Source organism: Oenanthe melanoleuca, chromosome 1A, assembly GCF_029582105.1.
Source record: "Oenanthe melanoleuca isolate GR-GAL-2019-014 chromosome 1A, OMel1.0, whole genome shotgun sequence".
NCBI classification, from domain to species: Eukaryota; Metazoa; Chordata; class Aves; order Passeriformes; family Muscicapidae; genus Oenanthe; species Oenanthe melanoleuca.
In genome coordinates this window covers 8,364,903-8,391,214 of record NC_079334.1, presented here as the reverse complement: position 1 = coordinate 8,391,214, position 26,312 = coordinate 8,364,903, and the positions used below count along the sequence as shown (strand labels likewise).

General features: G+C 40.7%; 1 protein-coding gene across 3 annotated transcripts in view; it reads left to right on the top strand.

The window, feature by feature from the left end:
- SHISAL1 (shisa like 1) overlaps window positions 1-24,741 on the top strand; it is a 68,232-nt gene extending 43,491 nt beyond the window's left edge. Inside the window, exons 4-5 of one of the 3 annotated variants that reach the window (XM_056514301.1) lie at window positions 1,485-1,802; window positions 21,494-24,741. In XM_056514301.1, the coding sequence (XP_056370276.1) occupies window positions 1,485-1,802; window position 21,494 (319 nt within the window). In that variant the 3' untranslated portion in view covers window positions 21,495-24,741. Of the gene's footprint in view, window positions 1-1,484; window positions 2,051-21,493 lie in introns of those variants that run through there. The other 2 variants (XM_056514309.1, XM_056514294.1) reach the window with 2 other exon arrangements.
- Window positions 24,742-26,312: the final 1,571 nt, after the last annotated feature.

The window sequence follows — 26,312 nt, the reverse complement described above, 5'->3', positions numbered from 1 at the left end:
GCTTGCCATGTATAAGTCTTTAACAGAGGCAAAGGCTCTGGATTTAAGAATTTTCAGAACATGAAATTTTGCCTACTTCCAATCCTCCTTGGAAAATTTCTGATTTTTCTTTTTTTAATTTATTTATTTTTTTATTTTAATTCTAGGCTTGTGTAGTCCTAAAGTTATACAGGAAGCAAGCCATTAACAGCTTGGACCTTCCTCTTGTTACTTGGATTTTAGAAATGGGACCTACTGAAATGGGAATTTAATCTAAGGGCATTATGGCTGTGTGGTGGAAAAATCATTCCCTGAAGGGAAGAATCAGTCTCTTGAAGTGCTGACAGGCAGCAACACAAAATGTAAAAGTCTGATTTCTTGTTTCAAATCCTGATTTTTTTAAAAGTAAAAAGCAGAAGAGTCATACAATAGTTTAAATAGAAATGAAAGTTCAAAGCATAGATTTGAAATCTTTTGATCCAGAAAGGCTGGGGGACATGTTTTTAAAATACCAAAATATCCTTCTGGCTTGCATGTATAATGTCTTCTCTTCCTTTTTTTCTTCTTGCAGCACTTCCATTTGGATCAATGTCACGATAAAATAAGATTTCCTCCAAGTTTCTCTGACTGTCTGTGAGAGATCATGGCTGAGTGTGTGTTCAGTTTTTTTTTGTTTTTTTTTTAGAGCTCAGCTCTATTCAGATGTGGGTTGCCCACCTATGACTTTGATATAATTTTTCTGAGACAGCCTTCCTAATGACATTTTTTACTAACATCCCTTCAGCTTCCTCTTGGTTTTACAGTCTCCAGTACACATACTTCATAGATCAGCCTTTTATTTGCATTCTACCTAACAATCTCATTTTTATACATCTCTTTCTATCTCACTTCTGATCTCATCCTCCCCACTCACAGAGTTTCCAGTCCAAACTGCATTTACACCTGACAGTCATTTTTCTTTTAATAATTCTTCATCCCCAGCAGGGCATTAGCACTTCTTCCCCTTTTTGATCTCCAAATTTTTGACCCCTTATACTTTTTCCTCCTGTTTTTCCCCCCTTTCTTTTAATATCTTTAGTCATCTGTCACATCTTTACAGCTTTCTGCACCATAAAATTTCCATGGCCTTTATCAACATACACTTTATAACTACACCAACATATACATCTCAATGTAGTACATATTTTCCCTCCTGTGAGAAGGAAAATCTAAGATGATCTTCCCTTCTAAAATGCATTATCAGCCACATTAAGAGGTCTTTAGCAGCTTCTCTGGAAAGCCTACAGATGAGAAGGACAAAAATTTCTGTAAGAGAGGTGGCCTTAGTTTCTAAAAATCTTGTCTGTAGCAGTGTTCCTATTGAAAAAATAGCTCATTTTAAAAGACACTTACTGTGCTTTAGAACAGTATTTTGTTTCAGCCATTTCTATATAGTTATGGTGAACTAACAGTGACCACTGCTGAGAGTTATCATTTTTTTATTGTCCCTTTTCTTCCTTTCACAGCAACTACAGCGCCCTGTTAGGAGTGTGGATCTATGGCTTTTTTGTGGTGGTCTTGCTGATCCTGGACCTTTTATATTACTCTTCAATGAACTATGACATTTGCAAACTTTACCTGGCCCGCTGGGGAATCCAGGGGAAGTGGATGACACAGGGACAGAGCCGATGGATTAACCCTGCTCAGGACCCAAGGCAGGCTCAGCCTCAGCCAGAGGCACAGCCCCAACCTCAGCCCCAGCCTCGAACATCACAGACAGTACACACTTTAAAAGGAGATGCTTTAAGCCCACCCCTGGTGTCTTTTCAGAGTACATCTGCCTGGTAAGTAAGCTAAGCCATACTGAGATGTATTCTTTTGCTGTTTTGGAGTGTGATCACCTGTATTTGGAAGTGCCTGTGAATTCAGGCTGAACGTTTCTAGCACAGAATTATTTATATCATGACCTGTCATATTGAATTACTGCTTAGGAGTAATGTCTTACTCTGGAATATATTAAGTCATCTTTTAATCCTTTCCTTGGAGAAACAGGTGCTGCCATCTTTCAGTGCTGAACAGTTTTACTGCTGTGTCATGCAAATAAACTACAAATCTGCATCAACCATTATAAAAGTGGTTTTAATCTGGTCTCAAAGACTAATTTGCTGTGTGTATCTGTTGCTCTGGTTTTAAAACACTGTATAAATAGCAATGTTGGAGTAACTTCAACGTGAGATGTGATAAACCCTCTCTATTTGTGGCATGAGTTACAGAAACAACATAAAAACCAGGTTAGTTTTTTATATGCACAGCCAAAAAAGCTTTGCTTTGATCTCATTTGAGAGTGACACAAGTAGGCTACTGTAAGGTTAAATGCTATGAAACCAAGACATAACCCTCAGACCAAAAGGGAGACAGATCTATGGGAGCCAGCTGAACTTGCAGCATAAGTAGAAAAAATTAAATACAGATAGCCATGGGACAGACTGACATCAAATTATTTTGGACTGGTTTTGCAAAGAAAACGAAAGCAAAGGGAGAGAGCTGAGTAAAGCATTTCTCTGAAAAAGGTGTCAAGAAAGGCAGGGAATTTTTTTCTTGGCAAGAAAGCTTTAGGATTCAGAAGGATGCAGAGAGAATATAGAGTCACCAGTGTATTTTAGAAGAGTTCCAGAAGGTTGAGTGTTGAGTTTTGGCAGAATAAAGTGATCTAAGAATGAGCAGGGTGAAAAAGATGACAGCAGTTCCTGGAGCTGTGGAGCACATGAAGCCTCAGCACTGATGTCAGTCTGAAACCTTTGGGTATTGCTGTGCTGCAGATGGGAAGATAACAGGGATGGTCCTTTGATTTCCTCATTTGCCCCTTAATTTTAAGTGTAGATCTAGAGCTGAAGATTTGTTGCAATAGAGAAAGAAGTGATGGTTAATTCAGTGACAGAGGAGGTTGCTTGACACTGGAGCCAGTTCTGGGTGTATCCAGGGCAGATCAGACTGAAGGACCATTCCAGCAGTGCTTGCTCCAGCAGAACAGTCTGAGGCTGCTCCTTGAGACAGAGAATTACTTGTGCTTTGTTGTGAACACTCTTCACTTCCTCTTTCCTTTTTCCTTCCTCTGATTCTTCCAGCTTTGTTGCACATGGATTTCCCAGTCTCCAGTTAAAATTGCCATGTATGTTAAGAACTGCATTTTAGAGCAGTAATGGTATCCTGGCTTGGTATGTGTGTGTACATGTACAAAAATGACAGCACCTGCAAATTGATACACTGTTAGTTTATTACAAATTGTAAATTGAAACCATTCTGTATTCCTGAAGGCTTGATTCCTCTCTTGACTGACTCCTGTTCTGTTTCTCTGCTTTTCCCAAAGCGTTAAGCGGGCAATGTATGTTAGGATCAGGTGAGCACATCCCATATGCTCCTTGTCCTGTGTTGGCAGGAAATGAGCATTGACAGTCACTCCAGTAGCACTCCCTTCCTCCCCAGTGAGCTGTTTGTGCTACCCTCAGCTCCCATAAAATCATTCCTCTTTCTCCCCCTAGTCCTTTCCTGGCTCAGTGGAATAAATAAGTAGATCTTTCCCTATCCAAGCCATATTCATCCCCTGTATTTCACCATGTGAAACACTGTACAAAAGCTTCCATGTTTTCATTATTGTAACCTGCAACTTTTGGAACTTGGAGCCCATCAACTGAGAGCACAGATGATTCAGTCAGAGTTGGATACAGAAAAAATAGCAGTAAGCACTGGTGATCACAGGCAAGATGTTTAGCATGAGTAAACAGCTCCCTCAGAAAATGACAGATTTGTGTACTACAGCAATTGCTAAAACAGTGGGGAGTGGGTTGCCTGGCTATTTATTTCTCTGTTAGATAATCTGCAGGTTATATAGATGAAAATATGGTAATTTTGCCCTACAGAAATTAAGCTTAGTTCCAGAGTCTGATTTTTCTGCTGCAGTCTTTATTTGATGAATGACCTTAGTACTGTCTTCTCAAAATGTAACCATACTATCAGTGAAGGAGTGAACACGTACTGGATTTATCATTTCCATCCCCATTTTTAAAATTACTGAGTCTGTTAAAAGACTGATTTTAATTTTTTCACCTGAATTTCCATTATTCTAGATAATGACACCTGTTTTGGTAACACACCAGGTTTCCAGTCTAAAAAAAAAAAAATCAACTTTTCATTTTATGTTGCCATTTTAATATGTCCTAAACTTATCCCAGCTTTTTCTGTCTGTAGGGAAAACAAGCATTTTTCTTTAGCACCTCACAAACACACTATGTGTGTGTATATATATATATATATATATATATACACACACACAGGTGATATCATACCATAAGAACGGTTCCTGTGTACACATGAGCATTTTGAAAATGCAGAATAGATCTTTTAATCCTGACAGGTATGAATATTATACCCCTTAGGCATAAAAAAGCTTAAATACTGTTAAAAACATTTTCCAAACCATTTTGCACGTTTTCACGATGACAGATGTTGTTGAAGTTGTTAACTTCCTGTACTACATTCATCTGAGCACAGCTAAAAATATGCCCATTCTAGAAAACACTACATGATGATAATAGGAAAGTGATTCTTGCAAATCTCTTGAGTCCTGCAGAGAAGTGATGGTGTAAAAAATGTCCCAAGAAGGATGTCAGGATTAACCTGTAGTTTGTAAAGTGGTTTTTGGATTTTTCTGGATTAAGTAAAATGAAGTGACTGTTTTTATTTCAGCATTTCTTTCCTTGCCCTAGTTTAAGTGCTACAAATTGGCAATGAATTGGGTATGTCAGATAAATCAAGCAAGTAATGGCATAGAATGGGTAGAACCAGCCCTATGATGTTTAAACATTTTGTCACAGTGGATCACTCTGTTGTTTACTTGAGACAAAGAGAACCATGTATAGCCATAATATTATTATAAGTGAAGAGGTCTGGAGTCCATTAGGCAAGCAGCTGGCTGCTCCTGCAGGAAAATCATCAATCTCAGGATCATCCAACCCCATTTGGACACACTTTCCTTCGTCCTGTAGCTGTTGCAGCCCAACTAATGCTGATTTCTTCTTCAGTATGAAAACCATCTGAGGGCTGCCCAAGGCCCGTGGTGGATGCACCTCCTGGCACCCAGCGCCGTGGCCGAGCTCACACCCTCCTGGTGCCTCCTGCAGCTCACCAGCTGGGCCCTTCCCTCTGCCTGGCCTGGGGAGAACCTGCACCCTGCTCACCTGGACGTGGAACTGCAGCAAGCAGCAGGCAAATCATTTCTGCTGCTCTGCAAAGGAAGAGCCAGGGAGGCCATACAGTGGAATATTGCCAGCTGGGGAATGGAGATCCTGGCTGCTCAAACTCCCAGCTGTGGGAATGTTGTTAATTAATAGTAGTTAAAATGGTCAGGCTTAAGAGGAAGATTGACTGGCAGGGTTCCTCCAGGTCCTCCATGCCGATGTTGTGTTCCAGATGGGAGAGGGAGACCTGATCCCTCAGCCTCACTCTGCTGATGTTAAACTCCTCCTCACCTCCATCAAGGATGCAAACCACAGGGAATAAAGGCTGCCTGGAAGTCCAGCCTGTGCTCCTGTGTTGGCTGCCCTTGTGCACAGCAGCAGGCAGAGGCTGTGGCAGTGATCACAGCCGTGCTCTGTGACTCAGTTTGAGACCTGCTGCTTGCCTGCAGTCAGGAAAGGCAGCAGCCCAGCAGGGTTAGCCCCTGCTATTTCCCTTACACAGCTGGAATGGATTAGGCAAAGACAAGTCTATTTTGCTTCCCCTTATTATTAAAGGCTGGAATCTGCCTTTGCTGTGAATTCCTCTGGGGCACTTTGTTTTTTGGACAGCAAACAGAATAGTTTCTAGCCTGCTGCTATTCACCTGCTACTTGACACCTCTTCAGATGGCTACCAAAGCACCAGAGAGAATAAAGCCTATAAAATACTGGCAGAGTTTAGGAGCCAGCAGGTAACTGAGCATGTCCACAGCAATGTACAGAACCCACATAAGTATGTTGCTGGGGGCTAAAAAGACAGTGTGAAAGAATTTGCTTTGATACCAAATTTTGGAGCAGGATGTACACTATCACTGCAGTCCTTCCTTCAGTGATTTGTAAAAGCTGCAGTCATGCCCATGTCTTGGGACATTAGTGCTGCAGTGGGTCCTGTGCACACAGCCCACCAAAATCATGAGCCTTTGTGGTTATAGAGGAATTTGTGCAGAGGCTGCTCTTGGTACAAGTTATTTACAGAAAGAAAGGAAAAAAGGCTGCCTCCTTCCATTTTAAGTAAATAAGATCTCAGCTTTACATTTGCAGAATTATTTCACTGACCAAGAATAGGATGATGCTGTTTTAAAGATGCAAAATTTTGCATCATAGGGCCAAGCACAGCTCTTATTTAGATCCCCTACCTCGATTTTATATTAGGTAAATATGGCAAATCAGAGCACCAATAGCTGTTTGGGTTTTTTTAAAAAGATGAAAAAAAATAAAATTGAATATTTATATTGGGCTTTTATGAAATAACTGTCTGGGAATTGGCATCACCTAGAAAATCTGTTTGGTTATAAAGATTAGGTATGTCAGCCAACATCCACCATTATCCATGGGCCTCCAAAGCCTTTGGAACATACTGGGTTAGAATAACAGATAGTGCTGAATGTATTTTCTTCTAAATATTCTTACCTTGCTTGCTGGGAAGTGCATAACTACAAAAATAGAAATTAGCTCTACCCCAGCCCAAACCAGCACATCAGAGTAGGAAACCAACACACAGCAGGCTTGGAACCAAACACTTCAAAATCTGCAGTGCTCTGAGTCTTGTTTGCTTCCATCAGTACAACATGCAAAAAATTGGGAGATTTTGGTTCTATCACTTGCATTTAAATAATTCAAGTTACCGGGTGCCTGCTTCCTTTCTTCCTGTGTCTAGAAATTCACTGTTAGCATGTGAAGTTAAGCCAATGTGCAGGGTTTTTGTCCAGTTCAAATTAAATCTTTGTGTACATTGATATGCACAAACTGCATCTTGTGTTGATAGATATGTGGTACCCATTGTTCATTTCATGCCATATTCTCCTTTTTCTTTGGCTCCATAAATTATAGACCCCATACTGATTTCTCTACATTCTTAACTTCAGATTCAGGATGTGTGGGCTGACTGATATTCCCTATTTCAGCTCTTTCTCAGCCTTTTCTTTGAGTTGGGTCTGTTGCATTCATCAGCTTCAAGAAAGTCTTTCTTTTAAAGGGACTGTACAGTTGAAGCAGTTTAATTTAAATAAGATGATCAAGTGAGAAAATAGTAATTAGGCCAATAGGGAGTGGTTAAAAGGTTATCTGAGTACTATTTCTGACAGGACTCTTTGTGCTGAGAAGTGAAATCTAGTAAAATTACTGGAAACCAGATCTGAACATCTTCCATATTTAAAATTTTCTCATCTATTCAGGATAGAATTTCTTGCAGTGAGATCATCACCTCATTCCATGATACAGATATGGAATGACACTGCTGAAGTAGCAGATAGCAGCATAAAATTTGTGTGAAATCAGAACACTCCCATTAAGCCCACAATTTCACTGCATAATGTCACAACACTGTAGCATCACAAAGGAAGGAATTTGACATCCCAAACTGTATCAATCCCATCTCCTCTGTCACAGTAGAAATCAGTAAACTTTAAAATACTCTATAAATATTTGGGTGGTTACACAGGTCCTACCCCTGGCATCTTCTTAGGTGCCAGATGCTCAATAGCAATTGAATAATGTTTTATACATTTTAAATATGCACAGAAAACTAAAATAACATCCTCACTTGGGTTCTGAAGTATGACAGAGAAACTTTAGCATCAGCCAAAGGTATTTCCAGGGGTAGAAAGAATAAAAGGGGAGGTGTTGAGAACTGGAGTTAATGATCTAAACAAACAATCCTTACTTTATGCCAAGTGGCAACAGGTTTTCTCAGTAAGAGATTTAGTGCAATTCATTGTTGTGAACTGAAAGAAAGCACTTTTCAAAAATAAAAAAATATTATATAGACAGGATACTGCCCATATCAGTAGTTTATGCTGCAGAGAACTACTTGAAATACCTGCAGAACTATCTATGTACACTTGGTGCTTTTAACAGAAGTGAGAAGGAAGAAGAAGAAGAAACAAGATAAGAGTCTCTGAAGTAAGATGCCACTGCTTTCACCTTGGAAAATGAACTCCCAGTTTATATTTTGGATGTTGAAAAACAACTGCCTAAACTCAAGGAGGAGCAAGCAGGTAATGGAGCTGAAGATCCTGTGCTGACCTATTTCTTGTTCTTGGTTATTATAAACAAAAAGCCATATGTCATAAATAATCCTTTTGTGGGGTAGCAAAAGATCTTTTAAGTAAGCTGAAATTTCTGTGAGAAATGGTGGCTTATTATGGGATACCAGACATTAATGAAATCATTAGAAACTTCTGTGGTAATGCTGAAGGCAGAACTGTAAATGGTAACAATGTCAGACAATTATTTTCAGTGGGAGCTGAGGTCAGGAATCTGCCACATCATTACTTTTATTGTCCCTGTCCCCTGATGCAATCATGATGAAAGCAACCACAGTAGTCATTTCATCAGAGAAGTGCTAAAACATGTCTGCATGACCTTGGGTTTATAATGATGTTTCACTGAATAGTTCAGCAAACGAACTTAAAAGAAAAGAACCAGAAATTAGAAACAGATTTTCATTATTAGCAAGATATCAGATACATCTTGGCTGTTGAAGTCTCAAAAGCAAAACAGATCAAGAAGCATTGAAATCTGTCATTATGCTCTTCATTGAGACATGAGAGAATGCTGATGTCAATCAGCAAACAATTTTCTGGAATTTGAAAGATTTTAGGGAAGTTACACGATCAACACTGTCATAAATAAATGCACAGACACCAACAATCCATTGCAGAAAAAAAAAAAAAACATACCTCTGAGGCAAGTTTGAAATCCCCATAGAAAGTTTCTCAGAAATTTGCAGTGCTGAGGAGATAAAACCAGCTGAAGACATGAAGTGGCAGGAATATGACATGTCACTGGAACACAATCAGAAACAAAATGGGGCTGACAAAATGTTAGTCCCACGTGAGGTGCCAACATGATCCCAGAACAGGAGAGGCACATTGCTTGAAACAACTTGGAAATGAGTTTAACCAGCACAGCATGATGTAGCCTGCACAGAGCAGCAGAGGAATAATTTGTTGGAAGTTGGCACCCATCAGAATATACAGGAAGGTAAAAAAAGATGAGCAAAAGGTGGTTATGTGTGGAAATAAGGTAGCTCACTTCACTTCCCTGTAGGGTTGGTGTTTCTACCTAGTGGGAGCCTTTACTTAGGCTCCACAGAATGTCAGGGCTGGAATGACTGGGGAGACAGAGCTAGTGACAGTAAATGTTAAGGGTGGAATGGAAAGGTGCTTGTTCCCTTCAGATTTGAGCCCCACAGTCATTTTTCTGTGCAATCTCCACCCACAATTTTCCTTGCTGAAGAGCTGGTGCTCTGGTACATCACAAAGGAGTCATCCTAGTTACAGGAATTGTGAGTATTAATGAGCTGCTCATATCCCTGAGCTGAGCACATGGCACACAGGCTGCCTCCTGTCTGCTGGAAATCACATGGACAGGGAACTGCAGCAGGATTCATCAGGAATTACAGGAAATTAATTAAACAGTCATTAGCTATATTCTGTGTTGATTAGTGATACAGGTTTTAGTCACTCAGAGGAGGGAGGCAATGTAATTTAGTAATTTTCTGTTGCATTCAGTCTTTGGAAAGTGGTGAGTCACAGGGAGCTGCAGAACCAGCACCTGTTACCTGCTCATCCCCAGCACAGCTTCACCAAAAACCTTCTGAAGAAACTGTGGCTGGAAGGCAGCCAGAGATCAACCTTTCACTCCCCAAAAACCTCCCAAACTCCTCTCATGCTGCTGAAGTTAACAGCAGCCAGAAGAACACCTGCATAATTTGCATTTTAAGACATTTTAAAGAAAATTACATGATGGTCTGAGAGTTTACTCCATTTCTTTTTTTTTTTTAATGTTCACAGAAACCTCTCAGAGCATAACAAATATAAGCATCTCAATTAAAAAGAGCCCAGTGTTTGCATGAACAACAAAAAGAAGAGAAAAATGGGGATGCATTTTTGTGGGTGTGTTAAAAATATTGCCTAATTGAGATGCTACTGAAAAAAAAAAAAAAAAAAAAGATGGTTCAGCCTCAGGTTGCCTCTTCCTGTCTTTTCCTTGGCAGTACATAAAGCAAGAGCAGAAATACCTTAAGCAGCCCAACAATCATATTTGGATGCAAGGGGCAGGCTTTGAAGGAGTTAGAGACAGGAAAATAATAGGGAAAAAAGCACCTTGTTAAGCATTAGGATGGTGAGGAATAATCCCCATCTTCCCATTCTGAGTCCTAATCCTCCAGTGTTCCTTACACTAATAAAGTTCACCTGTGAGGGCAACAGCTGCCTCAGTTAATTTTTTTCCCTTTTATTCTAGTTAAATAAGTGCAAACATGGTCTGGAATGTTTGAAAAAAAAAAAAAAAAAGCAGTAAAAATGAGCTAGGGGATTGTCTGGCTTTATCTTTCTCAGAGGCTGCTGGTGTGATGCAAACAGAATCCTGGAGAGGAGATGCCAGGTAGAAGTAGGGAACTGTTGTCTCGTGAGTAGTGTGAGACTGCTAGAGGGAAACACCACCTTGCTAGGGCCTGCAGCAGGAAAAATCCTGGTGACAGATGGGAAAGCATTCAGGAAGAGCTGCAGAGCTCATCTGACTTCTGGAAAGTTTTTCAGACTAAGGAGTTTAAGAAGCTCAAGGCTAAAAGAACATTAAAAGGCAATTTGAGCTGGGTCTGTAAGTTCTTCATGGCAAGGAGATTTCTGATAGCAGAGGACTGTACAAAGAGAAAAATACCCAGTACCTGGAAGATCTAATTATGCAAATCTTTACTGGTGATAAAGAACAGGATTAAACTCTGTCAATTTAGCCATCTAAAAGTCCTGAATCTACTAGTTATGCTCACTAACACATTGAAAGAGGCATTTCCAGGGGGTTGTTCATCCCACCTGTCTTAGATGGATGAAATTGCTTGGAAGCCTGGCTTGATTAATTTTTTTTTATATTATGCTGGAAGATGACTTTATAGAAGTCGTTTATCCAGCTGAAATTTGCCAGTGGGACTCATCTCCTCCAAATGTGCATTTTTTTTTAAAGCTGGCAGTTGATCAAGGAAATGTCTTGAGCTGCAGAACACCCCTTACTTGTGATTTTAAAATTGGCAAGGGAGCTCGTGGAATATGAGCAGCAGTGGGAAGAATGGGAAGCTAGGTCTGCACAGCTGGCCAAACTGAGGAGCCTAAGAGAACAGCTCTTCAAAAATCTGATTTATCTGGGGAACAGGTGAGGATCCAGTCCCAGAAGATTCACACCAACATCAAGGCTGGAAAAGACCCTCAGGGTCATCGAGTCCAAGCACCCCACCAGCACAGTCAGCCTGTGTCCCCAAGTGCCACATCCACATGGAATCCCTCCAGGGGTGGGGACTTCACCAAGCCTCTGACAGTGCTTGATAGCTCTTCAGTGCAGAAATTTCTCCTCATACCCAACCTAAGCCTCCCCTGGTGTCATTGAGGCTGTTTCCTCTTGCCCTATTGCTTGTTACCTGCGAGAAGAATCCGACCCCTGCCTGTTTGCAACCTCTTTCCAGATAGTGCTAAAAAGACACAAGGTCCCTCTTGAGCCTTTTTTACTCCAGGCTGAGCCCTCCCAGCTGCCTCAGCCCCTCAGTGTCTCTCTTGTGCATCAAAACTCACACAAGGCTCTTCTCCATTTGTGTCATCCCCTGCCACTCAGGACTGCAGGGGACAAACATGTGGCATTTTTCCTTCCCCACCTCTTCCAGTAAATTCCTGGTGATGCAGAATAGCTGCTGATGCCAGTGGGACTGTGCAGTGACTGCATAATCACTCCAGAGAGTGGGAATCCCTGGGCAAAGCCTCATCCCAGCCCCACCTGCCCAGTCCTCATCTCTCATCTCATTAGGTCCTGTGGGCTCAGAGAGGTAGCAGCACTGAAGATGGGAAAATTATTTTTGTATGTAACAGGCTTCCAGCTTTTCATGTGAGATTATAGTGGACACAAGAGCACCCAGCAGTGGGATCTGTTACAGTGTGTGCATGTAAAAGCTGTTCTGGAATTAATCATCCTGAATTCTTACAGCCTTTCTGCTTCTCCTCTGATGTTGAGGTGCACACATGATAGCTGCAGTTATCACCAGGCAGCTCTAAGGGGCTTAAATTGCTGTCACCAAAAAAATGAGCAATAGTAGATCCACAACATGAAATATGCACACAGATTAAAAAAAAAAAAAACAAAAACAACCAAAAAACTGGGCAACTAATGAAAAGTAACTTAGAACAAAATGAGAATAACCCACCAGCTGCAGTCATAATAGTACACAACAAAAAAATTTCCATGCATTCAAGCCATGCCATACCACGTGGAACTCCTCAGTCCTGTGGCACCAAGCAAACACTGTTTTTCTCTCTCTGTGACTCAAGAAATGCTGCTCTGCAGGGGTCATACACTGTCACTGAGCCCTGCACAAAGCTCCTGTTGCAGCCAGAGGACATTTGATGCCCCAGCACACCCATATCTAGATGCAGCTGTGAGACAATTTAAAAATAATAAACCAGTCACAGTTCCAGCACTGGCAGCAAAACGTGTTTCTGTGTAAAACCAGACACACAGCTCAGATAAGCACTGAAGAAAAATTGTTCTCTTGCTTTTTTCACTCTGCTAAAATTGCCCAGGGTCATTGGCCTCTTTTCTTTCCACATCACAGCACACCTCAATTTCTCCTATCACTTTTTTCACATGGGAAAGGTGGGGAGAAAAGGAAAAAGAAGCATTTCTGCATAAAATTGTCTTTCTAACATCACTTACAGTATGTAGTAACCAATGATGGTGTTGTAGGTGCTGCCCTTCTGCTCCTAACTGCAGAGAAATAAAGTTTAAAATTATTTATTGCTTTAATGATTATGTGCTGGATCTACAACAGGAAGCCAAACAGGATCCAGATTAAATTTCAATGGCATTACTCTTACTGATTTTAGCTGTTGATACTTTTGTTAATGTTAAAGAGCAGCTCTGTGTTGTTTTCTAGAAGTATCTTCAGAAACTTATTTTTAAAGAAATAGTTTAAATATTCCTGCTGCTAGAAAAGCCACACAAATTCAGTTGTGAAAAGAAAAACATACACAGAAAGAACAGTTTCAGGAAACAAGACTGTTTAGTCCTACAATGAAAGTTCTCAACACAGTAATAACTACATATTTTCTCTTGAGCTCTGACTCACAAGACTAACCCTCTTAATACTGAAAAGTGGGCCAGATAACCAGATACATAAATAAACATGTGCATTCCCTACATCTGGCCACATTTCTCCTCTACTCACTTAATTTTCTGTTCAATTAATGCCAAGGTACAAACCACATTGTCCTGTATAACTGAGCTGCATTTACCCTCAGCTGTAACTTGCAAAGACCTGTTACAACACTTAGAATTGATTGTCCCCATAAGTAAAAATACTCTGAGCTATACTGAGTATAGCTTGCACACTTTGAAATTGTCCTTCATTTATAAATAAATTGGTGAAAATGTTAAAAGCTACCAGACTGCTCTATTAAGTGCTCTTCTTTCTGAATCAAGCAATACTGTTAAACCAAATTTTTGGTGTTTGTGGGTTTTTAAAAATCCCTGTCAGTATTTTCAGTGCTTTAGGAGACTGTGTAAGCAGGGAAAGGCAGTATCCTAATAAGCTATATCATAAATCATACACCAAGTTTTACTGCTTTATTTTTAAACCTCACTTCCAATTTCTAGATGATCTGTTAAATTCAAATTGTCAGCACTAAAGGAGGCCTTTTTCTTCTATCATGTACAGAATTTTTACAAATGTTCTTGTAAAGCCTCCTGTACTTTGCACTGTGCTCTCCTGGATCTAAGATGAATGGTTTGGCACTGGTGTGCAAGAGCTGTGCACACATGGAGAATATTTGAGTGTCTGAGGAATGTCAGAGCCACTCTCTAGGAACAGATTTTGAAAGCAATGACATCAGCTTTTGGGAAATTGGGATGAGCAGAAACCAGAGATAGCTCAGTCCTTACCACTGATGCAGAAAATAATTTAAGTTCACAGATTTTTTTTTTTATTTTTTAAGAGCTTTTACAGCAGTACCAATCAACCAAGATCAAATTGAGGATCAAGCCCTGCTCCAGAGAGTGCCCATCTATTACCCCACCCACAGGAATGTGCAGCATCTCCTTGTCAGGAGCCTCAGGGATTCACCTTTCCTGCACTGAGTTTGTGAGATACAGGGGAAAAAATACAGGACTGGACATGCAGTTGGAGGATAAGAATCTGCTGCTCTTTCCAGAGGTAGCTGTGTTTGAGGAAATACCTACAGGCCTTGGGTTTTCCATCAGAATCTTTTGGGGTGCTGCAGGTCTGTTACACATGTTCATCAAATCTGGTCGTGAATGAACTTGAGGGAAGAAATTTTCTAACCAGAACATGGAGACTACAGAAACCCTTCCACTTAGTGGTACTGGATTGTAAAACAGAGTTTATTGTATAAATATATATATATATATTTATATATATATATATTTACATGGAAAATTGTATATTTGCATGTGGCAGGATGAGAGTGAAGATGGTGTTAAGAGAAATCTGCATTAGTGCTGCACATTTTTATAATTCAGGTTTTGGGGCCAGTGGGGCTTCTCATTTCCTGAGTTAGGCTTGGGACTCTGAGGTTCCTGCACTATCAGTTTCTTTTGGAGCCTGTTTGAGGAAGAATAGAGTATCTCTGCAGGAGTAGAATAGCTCTGCAGTGTTGCTTTCTGTTGACAATAAAGGACCCTGAGACAACTCTCTAGAAATTAACCCATCTTACCATTCTGATGTCTGCAGTTAGGTGGGATGCAACCCCCTTGGAGTATCTATGCCATTAAATTACACTACACACAACAATAAATCTCCTTTCCAAAGCAACACACTCAAACCTTAAAGAAGCAGACAAAAAAAAATAAAAAATACTCTCTTGCCTCTAGCAATAGTTTTCCTGTTTTTAAATATCTTCCTTTATGAGAGGAGTACAATTAGAGCTATTTGGTCACTGCAGTTATATGTAAAAGATGTGAAAATGAGCACAGCCTCAAGTGGAACAATAAATCTAGAGCTCCTCACATGATACCCAAATTCAGCTTTGGGGTCTTGAAAAAACTTGAAAGTAGCTCAAACTGTTTACACAGCAAAAACCAGGGTTGGGGTTTTTTGTGAATCATACAAAGAAATTTCAGTTCAGGTGTATCAGCTGTTTAAGGATTTCCACATATTAGCAGGAAATTAATCAATAATCAGCCAGATTAATTTCAGCCTCAAGTGACATATCTGATTTAGGCAGCCTCATAGTGACAAGAGAGTTTCATAAATATCTGGGTTTCATAAATAAAGTCCAACTAATTTTCAGTTTTACTTGTAGTTGGCCATCCACTCTTTTAAGACATTTTGGAAGACCTGGAGTGTTTTGAGTATTTCTCTGAAATAACTTTAAGAGCAGGAAGAAAACATCTCAGAGGATGAAAAGTCAGAGTACAGCTCTTCAGTGAGGAAAAACACAGCTTTTCAGTGATCATCTTTCAGTTTATGTCCTCAAACCTTCATCTGTTCCTCCATTCAAAACTTGTAAATCAAACTTGGAATGCTTCATATTTCCACTTAAAATAAAAACAAACCTCAGAAATTCTCCTGGATGTTTTTACTTTCCAGACCAGTGTTCAGGAGTATCAACCAATTCAGGAACTACCAAATGAAAAACACTGCTACTAAGTGAAAAATACTTGATTTTCAGGAGCATAGGATTACTTCAGAAACCATTATTTACAGTAAGTAGTGTTTATTTATGTTAGCAACCCAACTGGTTTTACATCACTGCTCTTTGCAAGTGAACATTGTAAAATATGGCCATTAGCAGAAAAACAGAGAAAATTGTATCCTGTGTGGTTTCATTCCTCTCCCACCCAACCCTGCTGATGGGACAAAAGATGTATTTAATTTGTGCAATTACAGATATTCCAGAGACTCCACAGGAAACCAGTTTTCCCTCTCAGCTTAGGTCTGTTGGCCAGGCAGGCATATTAATAACAAAAGTTGAGCCAGCTGCTGTTTCAGTGCCACAGTTCAGGGGAAGGGGCTGGAGGAAGCCAGTGCTGCCTGCAGCAGCTCTCCAGGCTCACTCCAGTGCCAAACCTCCTCCTGCATCCCTTTGTAGGACAGGCCTTGGACCCAAGCAGATCCTAAGCATCACTTCCCAAAAGAGCAGATCTTTGGTAGTGTGACCACAGTGCTGTACCAAAAGCAGGTTGCAGTTTATTTCTTTGTCTCTTTGGCTTCCAGATCACAGCACTGCCCTAGACACAAGTCCAAAACCAGTGAGCCTACCAGTGTGAAGCCCAAACACATCCTGCAGGCAAAGTGTTCCTCTGAAAAGCATCTCTGAACTCAGTATTGGCAACAAAAACTCACAGAATCAAATTTAAGAGTAATTTAAAGAGGCAAAGAAAGCCCTTCCACTGGTGTGATAACCCAATCTCATGGGTGAGTGCTCACCAGTGGGGGTACACAGCTGTTAATGAGAAGGTCTTAGTATTGGTTTCAGATTTATCTGGAAAATAAGTGGAGTTTAAATCTTTCAAGTTCTTTCTTGGACAGGGAGAGCAGCCCTGCATCTCCCCTGACCCACCAGCCTTCCTCTGCAGGACCTGGCCAGCAGCCTGGCATCTGCCAGCAGCTCTCTCTGCCCAAGCCAGCCTGTCCCCTGGGAGCACAGGAACTTCCCAAAGTGCCTAAAGTTCCTCCAAAAGCAGGGAGCAGCTCTCAGAAGTGATGTGCTGCAATGTGCAGCTCAGGTTGTGTCCCCTGAGCCCTTGTGGGAGTTGCACAAGTTAAACTGTGAGAGGTGGGATTCCTAAGAAATACGGTGAGCAATTTAAAAAGCAGACTTACCAGCACTCATGACAAACTATTCAGATGGAAACTTCTTTAAAATTGTGCTGCTTCACGAGTTGATTTTTTCCTAGCAAGCCTTTCTAGCAACCCCTTGTAAACAATGAATGCTGGGATGTCTGAGGCAGCTGACAGCAATCACCTTTTAACACATGATGCCCCCAGGTGATAATTAGCTCCCATTACCCAGACAAGTGATTCAGCTGTGAAAAAGCAGTGGAAGGAAGCACATGCCTGTTTCCCACCTGATTTCCTTGGTGGAAGGGAGAGCAGCCTGACAGGTGACATTCACACCTTGTGTCTGACCTCACAGACCCTGTGCTGATGTCAGCTCATTGGAACTTGGGCAGATACTGCTGCAAGCATAATGCAAGGGAAATTTAAATAATCCAAATTTAAATAATCCAAATTTAAATAATCCGCATGCTTTCTTCCCACTTGCAAAGCCACATTGTTTAACTCTGGTGAATCAGGCATGTATTGCACATTTATTCCATTTAAACCTTAACATCATCCTGAGGTATTTGCTTTCAAATATATTTTGACATTTCTCTCCATTTTTGTGGAATTGTCAGCTACAGTAGGAGCAGCACTTGAGTTGAAATTTCAGTCTGTTTTTCAAGTGGAACATTTCCAGTGCCTGACTTTTGTTTAAACTCTTAAGCACCAGATGTCTGTCTTCCCTGAGCCAGCTATTATTTAGAAATATTAGCAGTGGCTATCATTGATGGTGGTCATTTGACACAGTGGCTGTGACAAAAATTGATTTGCCACCACTTGAATTCCTCCTCTCATCTGAACCCCATGCAGGTGCTGGGATGTACTCCACAGCTAGACCAGAGGAGCATTTGTGATGCACCAAAAGGGAGTTAATTCAGCCTGGGGATGAAAATAGAGGCAAATCCAATGCTCCTTTATGGCAAGATGGAAGCACCCAGGGCCACTGCTTGATGCTGAGTTGTTCCTTGTCAATTCAAAAAACCCTGAACATTCAATCTCATCACTACTGAGCCAACCTGAAGCAATTTTTTCTTGTTGTTGGAGTTTCCTCTGCATTGGGAAAACCTGAATCATTCAGTTATTCTAATGTTCTTAAAAAAAAAAATAAAAAAAATGGAGCCCCACCTTAAAAGTCTGAGACTTTCCATTTTCTTTCATGCAAACAAGATGGCCAAATTGAGATTGAACCAGCAGCATTCATTCTGGAACCTTGTAACTTTTAAGATTAGTGTTAGTAAGCCAAGCAACCTTTCAGTATATATTTTGCATATAATGTTACATGCTCTGTGTAATGTAGCCATAAGAGTCTTCAGATGCCAAACTATGAAAATTATTTCCCTGCTCTTTGCAAGACTCCACAGGCAGAGGGATTAGATTATATTCTATTTCTTTCTGGTTTGAAATATATTTAGACAACTGAATGGCTTTTCATTTACTGCTTGTCCTGCAATTAATTTCTCATGTCCTTCCTTTCAGTCTGGTGAGGCTTTTACAAAGTCTTGTGCATTGTGCTTTGTCCTTCCATTTCTGGGGAAGCAGGGCACATTCCTGTTTCCTGTAACAAGCCAGATCAGTGTAGAGCCATTTTATGCCAGAGTCAAACCTGAAGTTTCAGAGTCTGGTTGTTTTTGTGTGAGCTGTGAGCCCCAGCTCGTGCAAGTCCTGGATCCAGGTGTGCCTGAGGCTGGAGGGACTGTGCTGATGGATGGTGCTTTTATGGCAACACCAACTTAACAGAGGCTTTGTAATGGTGAATGTGGCAACTGTTCACCTCATTTGTTGGAAAAAATGGCAGAAATCTCTGGAAAAGCTTTCTCCAGAGGCTCTGAGTCATTACTAAGGGATGGTTTGGTTCCAGCAGAACTGAGCCACCAGCAATTATTGCTGTCAAAGAGGAGGCAGTCTTTTAGTTGGCTGCTGCCTTGTCAGGCAATGAAAATCACAGAATGATTTGGGTTGGAAGGGACCTTAGAGCTCATCCAGTTCCACCCCCTGCCATGGGCAGGGACACCTTCCACTATCCCAGGTTGCTCAGAGCCCCATCCAGCCTGGCCTGGAACACTGCCAGGGATGGGGCAGCCACAGCTGCTCTGGGAAACCTGTGCCTGGTCCTCACCACTCTCATCTTAAAGGATTTTTTCCCAGTATCTGATCTGAAGTTCCCTCTGCTGATGTGGCTTGACTGGGGGCTGTTCATTGAGCAGCCTGGGGTGCTGTACAGTGACAATAACCTCTGCCAGGGAAAAGGAGCAACCTGAGCCAGCTCCAGAGCACTAAGTGCATTTAATGCTCTAAGTGCATTAAAACCCTGTAGAAGTGACCAGAAGGGACAAATACAGGGTTTCTGTTGCCAAGCACGCTGTGTTGGGACACTGCAGTATAACACTCTTGCACATGGAAGTTAGCATTCATCTTTCTTAGGGACATGCAGGTGTTTTTATGGGATCCTGCTATTGCAAAATGATCTGAAGCAGTACCTCTCAACCTTACTGGTCCAGCCTTTAGTCAATCAATCAATAAATCAATCTATCACACTCCCCTATTTATTTTTTTAGGAGAAGAGGATCTTTTAGCCTAGCAACTGTCCTGTCAGGGTTTAGTTTCAGGGAGAAACTGTGGATTTGGCCCAGACTCATCCAGCTTGGAAAATGCAGGGTGAATTCTTCCTACTTGCTGTAAGAGCTGAGTGGGGTCTGTGTGTTGCTGCTGTCCACATCCTCCCACTCATTCTCCCATTGCTTCAGACAGATGAGAGGAGTTGGCAGGAAATCCAAGATACTCACAGGAGTGATGTTTTAGCTTCTGTGCTGCAGACAAATATTCATTAATTTTGTTATGGTCTTTAGGTCCAGGAACTCCAGTAACTCCCACTTTACACCACATTGGTGACACTCTTGATTTTATATTATCCTGAAGAGGGACCTGGTCAGCAGCAGCTTTGGGACACTCAGCTAGAGGAAAAAAGTAACTGGCTGATAGGTCTGACACCTAAAAATTGTTTCAAATTGCATTCTGTCATGGGACACACAAGTGCCTGCTCTATCTGCTTCATCTCTTAACATTTATTTAAAAGCAAAGATAGACAAATAAAAGAAGCTGCATCCTGTCAAACAGACTAGTGATCTAAATTATGCAGATAGCTGATTAGTAAAGCATTTCACAGGAGGGGAAGCACAAGTGGCAATCTTCAAAAGAGTGGGAAGAAACAACTGAAGGTGCTGTGAAGGACAGAGGTGCCTGCAAGCCATGATATGCACTCACAGTCTTCAGTTTCTCTCTCCCCAGGTGTTTTTTTAATTAGTTATAGCTAAGTCTCCTGAGACTCTCTTCTAGGTATGAACAACTCATTTTAAACTTCATCTGTGTGCAGACCTTACAAGAGGCAGGTTTGCATGTTGTGCTAATATGCATTTCTACCAGGATCAAAAAAGGACAGTGACAGAATAAAACAACATATATATATATTTTATTATTATTATTATTATTATTATTATTATTATTATTATTATTATTATTGTTATTGTTATTGTTATTGTTATTGTTATTATTATTATTTCTGAAGGCTGTGTAGGCTATTTGATTATTAGAAAGGAATTAGCTGTCAAACCTGGGCAGGTCTCATGTGACTGAGTTTTGGGTGAAGGCTTAAACCCTGTGAGTTGTAAGAGAATCTCCTATTTCAGTCTGGAGGTCCTCCCTGGCTGGCAGTACTGTGAAAAATGCCTCAATCTGAATTAAGGTAACACTGTTGTGGCTCAGGTGGCTGCACACCCAGCCTTGCACTGCCCAGCACCTTGCACTTGTTCCCTGCTTGAGCAAACATGTATTTCTTTAATTTGTTACTATGATTAGTGATCTTAGTCTGCCTCAAAGCATTCCCTTAGCTGGACCTTCAGCCCATTCCCCTGCACCCTGCCACAGCTGTCTGTGGATGGATCCCACAGCCAGTCCTACACTCTGCACAAGATTTAAAGCAGCAGATTTACAGCAGCTGTGATGTCCAGAAGGTGCTGCAAGCAAAAAGCTTTGTAATACTTACAACACTTCTGTCAGGAAAGCACATAAATGTGTTATTTACCCATGTATATGTGTGCAAATAGAAGCATATTTTCTCATCATAAGAAAGGAATAGGGGTCAGAGTAGGCAGCCAGGACCAGCTTAATATTAACAGGGAGAAACAAGCTCAGCCTCCCACTCTGGCTGTGCAGAATCAAAAAAACAGGAGAATGCAGCCATCCATAGCACACCAGGTCATACCAGACCAAACAGAACTAACAAGGGAAGGTAGGAGCCTCTTAACATCTCCTCTTTCTTCTTTGTGCTTTTTCTTCCTCATTCTTGCCTCCAGGAATTAGATGTGCAGCTGAGAACAAGTTTTTCTTTACAGGAAATACTTTGGTGTTGGGTGCTCCTGAAATATTATGTGCTTTATATCTTCCAGAAAATTATATTGATGTGCCTCAAGATGGGAGAGGTAAGACCAGACTTCAAGGAGCAGCTTTCAAGAAAATCAACTAAATTACAAGAGCTGAAAAAATTATGGGTAAGGAGGAGAGAGAAAGACTACAAGAGGAAGATTGAGAAAGTCACCTGAAGACAGACACCATTCACTCAACTTCTACAGGCAAATGATATAGAAAGAGTCTCCAGGAGAAAGTAATATTTCAGTAAGCAATATTTCAGTTCTAGACTGACACTATTATCTCTGAAAGGAAGCATCATATTTGAGAAAATGCTCAGTAGGAAGAAAATTAAGTTGCTCTGGCAAATCCACACAAAGGTGGGAAACAACCACAAGACAAACCTTTGGTAGATAACTTTTCTTCACCTCCCCATCCATCAATTGCCATTTGAGCCTAATCTCAGCCTAAGTGTCAGAATCCTGAATGTGAGTTTTTCCAAAGTTCTCTGGTGAGCATTCTGTCACAGTAGGGTAGATGCTGGCAATCCCCATCACTGTTAACCATGTTGTCCTGTGCATTGCAAAGGAAAGCAGAGCCCTTTCACTGAGTCAGACTGCAGGCAGCAACCACTTCAACCATAATGCTCATTTTCAGATCACTGGCAATGATTCTGCTGAGACATCTGAGCCCATCTTAAATTCAGGTTCTTGAAGAGGGCAGCTTTATTAGGATGCAACACCATTCCACCCCCACACTCCTTGAAGCTGAAAGAGAAGCAGGAAAAACCCAACAAACTGTACATTTCAAAAGCAATAATACCATTGTCCCCCTGCTTTACAAGGCAATAGTCCAATTCTCTCAGCCACTGACTGGCTGCAGAGTTTACCCCACACAAGTCTCAGAATCCATTTGGAAGCCAGAAAGGCAATGACTGCCACAGAATTATGTGGAGCACTTGATCTCTGGGCTGCAACAGGTAGACTTATTATTTTAAAATCATGCAGTATCAATTACATGAGCAAATCCCATGAAATTAAGATATTTGCATGGAGAACCTGGCAGTGACATGCAAACAGAGGAGTTCATCTGGAAATCATAACACAAAGCCATGATAATGCCAATTTAATCCTTCATGTCTAATATTTTGTCCTGAAAATCTCAGTGACTTTCAAATAACCACACATTTTACCATGTAGCCACAACATGAGGAACACCTCCTTAATGAATAATAAATGTTCCTTTTATACCTCTTTGGCTGAATGAATTTTATTCTGCTGTTGAGCTCAAAGGGAACACTCTTCCCAGTGGCTTGAGTCAGTTCATGGCTTCTGGAGTTCAGGATGGGGTGTGACTAAAACCACCAAGGGATAAATCAAGGAAAAGCAAAGGAAACCATCATGTTTCCTCCACACTTCTTTGTTGGCTCCAAGATCCATAACCCCTTGCAGACACCCAAAAAAGCACCCACAGTAACCAGCCTGGCGCTCTGCAGTGACTGCTTGGTCCTTCCACCTTCTCCCAGCCCCTACTTTCATTGTGAGGTGATGACTGCCACAGAGAGCTTTGGAAAAAGCTTATGTTCATAAAGGAATTTGTATTAGATACTGGTTTGTGTGACTTACTGTATTTTGTAAGGGTTTTTTTCCCTTTGGGAATTGTGCGTTATTAATGAGCAGTTTTATGCTTTACTTCTAGTACACATATACCTTGTAATGGATGTGCTTTTTGTTTGTTTATTTTCTTTTATTCTCTATAGAGAGCCAGCTAGTATGAGGTAGATACTCTGGCTGAAATTCTGATTTTTGCCTACCAATTAATTTATGGATAAATCCACGTCGGAGCTGGTGAACAATTTTTCATCAATTGTGTTGTTAAAATCACCTGATAGTCTCTCTATTTTAGCAGAATAAAAGATCCTGAATAATGCTAGTTGGGCCTTAAATTAAAGGGAAATAATGCACTACACATTTCCCTGCCACCATTTCTATCAGCCCTTCTTCCTTGGTGTTGGGGCACTGGAGGAGAGCACTGGCCACACAAACAGCCAGCTGAACCCCTCAGGTGTGCAGAGCACCTGCAGCTCTGCTCTGACATCCCCCTGCAATTAACTGATCAAAACTATGGTGGGGCAGAAAAACTGCAGTGAATGTTTCAGTTACTTCTGCAGAGAGACTCGTTCCAATGCAATCCTTCTCTAAAAGAAACAATCTGGACTAAAATAATTGTATTTTCCTCTGTGTCCACCCTGATATGTTTGGAAAAATAAGGGATCTGCAATTAACACTTACAAAAGTGCATACATTATCCCCCCCATGTGACAATGGCAGCTGTCTATCTCAGTGGCTATTAGTGACCTTCCTGCTCCAGAAGCCTCTTCCCCTGTCCAAATAATTTCCTCTCTACTGTTTCACTGAGAACTGTGTCCAGCCTCTTAGTAATTGCTGTGTATAACGTAGGACATAAAAAGATAAGTTATAAAGCTTGTGCAGGAATTGGTGTTGTAATTTAACCATCTTTCGTGCCTGGTTATGGATTTTACAAAAAACAGAGTGAAAATAATCTGGCCTCTTAATGTATAATTCAGCATATTGTAGCAGCTATTTTAGACACCTGTTTTTTATAGTTTTACTACAGCTGTAATTTCTGTATGAGGACTGTCCACTTGCAGAAGCTGTGAAGTGAACATGTCAAAATGATTTTTAAAAGTCAGCTCTATTCCACTGCCTGTGATTGTGTATGAAAAGTAAAGCAACAAAAACAAAACCTCAACCCCTGGCTGGGAAGAAACACCTTTTCTCAGCCTCAAAAGTTCTCTTCTGTAAGACAGGCATTTCTTCTAGTCCTCCTTTTACAAAAGTAGTAAATTACTGAGGAGATAATATATATACAGTACAATAGTCTATTTTGATAGTCAGCAGACTATTTTAGGCTAACTAAGCTAACTAGAAATTCTAGGGTTGCAGTGATTTCTGTTTATTGATACATTGATGATAATACTGTTTACATAACACTTGATGTTTGAAATCAATACGTGCCAGTGTCCAGTGATTTGCTAATCTAGTTTCTGGTCCAATCCTGTCCTATTTTTTGCAGCATTCTCTGACTTCATATAATGAATCATGTTGTCTTTCTAAAGTGATTGCCAAGTAAACCAAAAATGTGTTTTACACTGCTATTGCACTGCTCTTGTCTTTATATACAGTAGTTTTTATAAAGATGTCCTTAGGTTTTAATAAATGAGTGTAACATAAACTAATCTCTGTAATAAAACTTGCTTTAGTGTTTCAAAGGCTGTCTGGAATAGCTGTAGAGATTTGAGCTTCCAAGTATTTCAATAACTTCAAAATTTGTGGCTTCCTTTGCATCTGCAGGAAATCCCCAGATACCAGAACTCCATAGTCTGCACCAAGGGTAAAATGAAGAGAGTGTATTTAACCCAAAGCATGGATTTAGAGATTAGAAGAGGCCCCAGGAAGCCAAACCACACTGCAAAAAAACCCACAAAAGCCATTGCATAAATCAATACATGTTCCATTTGGTCTGCATCACATTTCCACCAGTTGCTCATACCAGGTATTTAAGAGGGAAGTGTGGGACACTGAACAGAGACTGATAAGAAATAAACATAATCTTTCCACTACTCAAGGCAAGCTGAGAAGGCCAAACTGCCACTGAGCAGAAAGAAAACAACATTTTGACTTTCACACATCAAGTACTCTGTCCCACATGGCTCACCTCCCCAGCTGGGGCAAACACAGTTTGGTTTGCTCTGCACAAAAAGGCAGGACCAGCAATTCTCAGGGGAAAGAGTTTTCATTTGTTCTTTCCTGCCAGGATGAAGGATTTGGACATTTTCCCGAGAAAGGTTTAGATTTTCTAAACACTCTCTCAAGTCTCTTTGTCACCTGTTGTTTAGGAGGCATCATTGCCAGTGTTCCCAAAATACTGAGGGTGCTGAAATTTCAACTCTCCCATTGATAAAAGAGAATATTTTTGACATCACCTCTTGGGATGGATTTCTTCCATTTACAGAAGGAGTTCTTGATCTGCCCTGCTGCCCTCAAGCTTTAGTTTTCCTCAGCTTTTTTTAATTTTTCCCTTCAGTTTTCCTGTCCAGCACTTGCTGTCCTCTTTGGCCCATCCAAATCCTTGATATCCTATTGAATTCCTGACATTTATACACAGCAGGTGCCTTTTCACATTGGAATTTATCCTTTCAGCATCAGATCACTAGCCTCAGACTAGAGACTGTGCTGTAGGAATATACCTAAACAGGCAAAAACAGATTTTAAAGCCAAATTTTAAAGGAAGGACGAGAAGTCCTCCATTACAAAAATGCCACTTACTTCATGTGCCAGAGTGCATTTCTGGAGTTTCTCTAGCAAAGCACATCAGCTCTAAAGTAGAAAAGGATCATTTTCATTAAAGCAACACTTTAGTAATTCTTAGGGGGTTTGCAACTGTAGGAGAATACAATTGCACTCCACTGTGCTAAAATTTATAGAACGTGTTGCAGAAAGAAAGAGGACAAAAAGCAGCTTTAAAAATACATAGGTATGCAAAATTACAAATAATTGCAACCTAGTCCCCTTCTCAAACTGCACCTGCAATTGTGAAAACAGTTAAATGTACAAGACAAAGGAAGTAAATCAGTGGGTTGGGTGTGTTACAGCTCCCTCAGCAAGTTTCAGCAGTTTTTATGATGTGCTTCTAGTAATTGAGTAAGGATTATATTCAGCACATTATGCTCAGCAGGAGCAGCTTTTATATACCAAGGAGCAAATTAAATGCCTCTGGAATTTCCATAGAAGATGTTAAAGCCTTGATAGTGATTTACAGGCTGCCATTATCACCAAG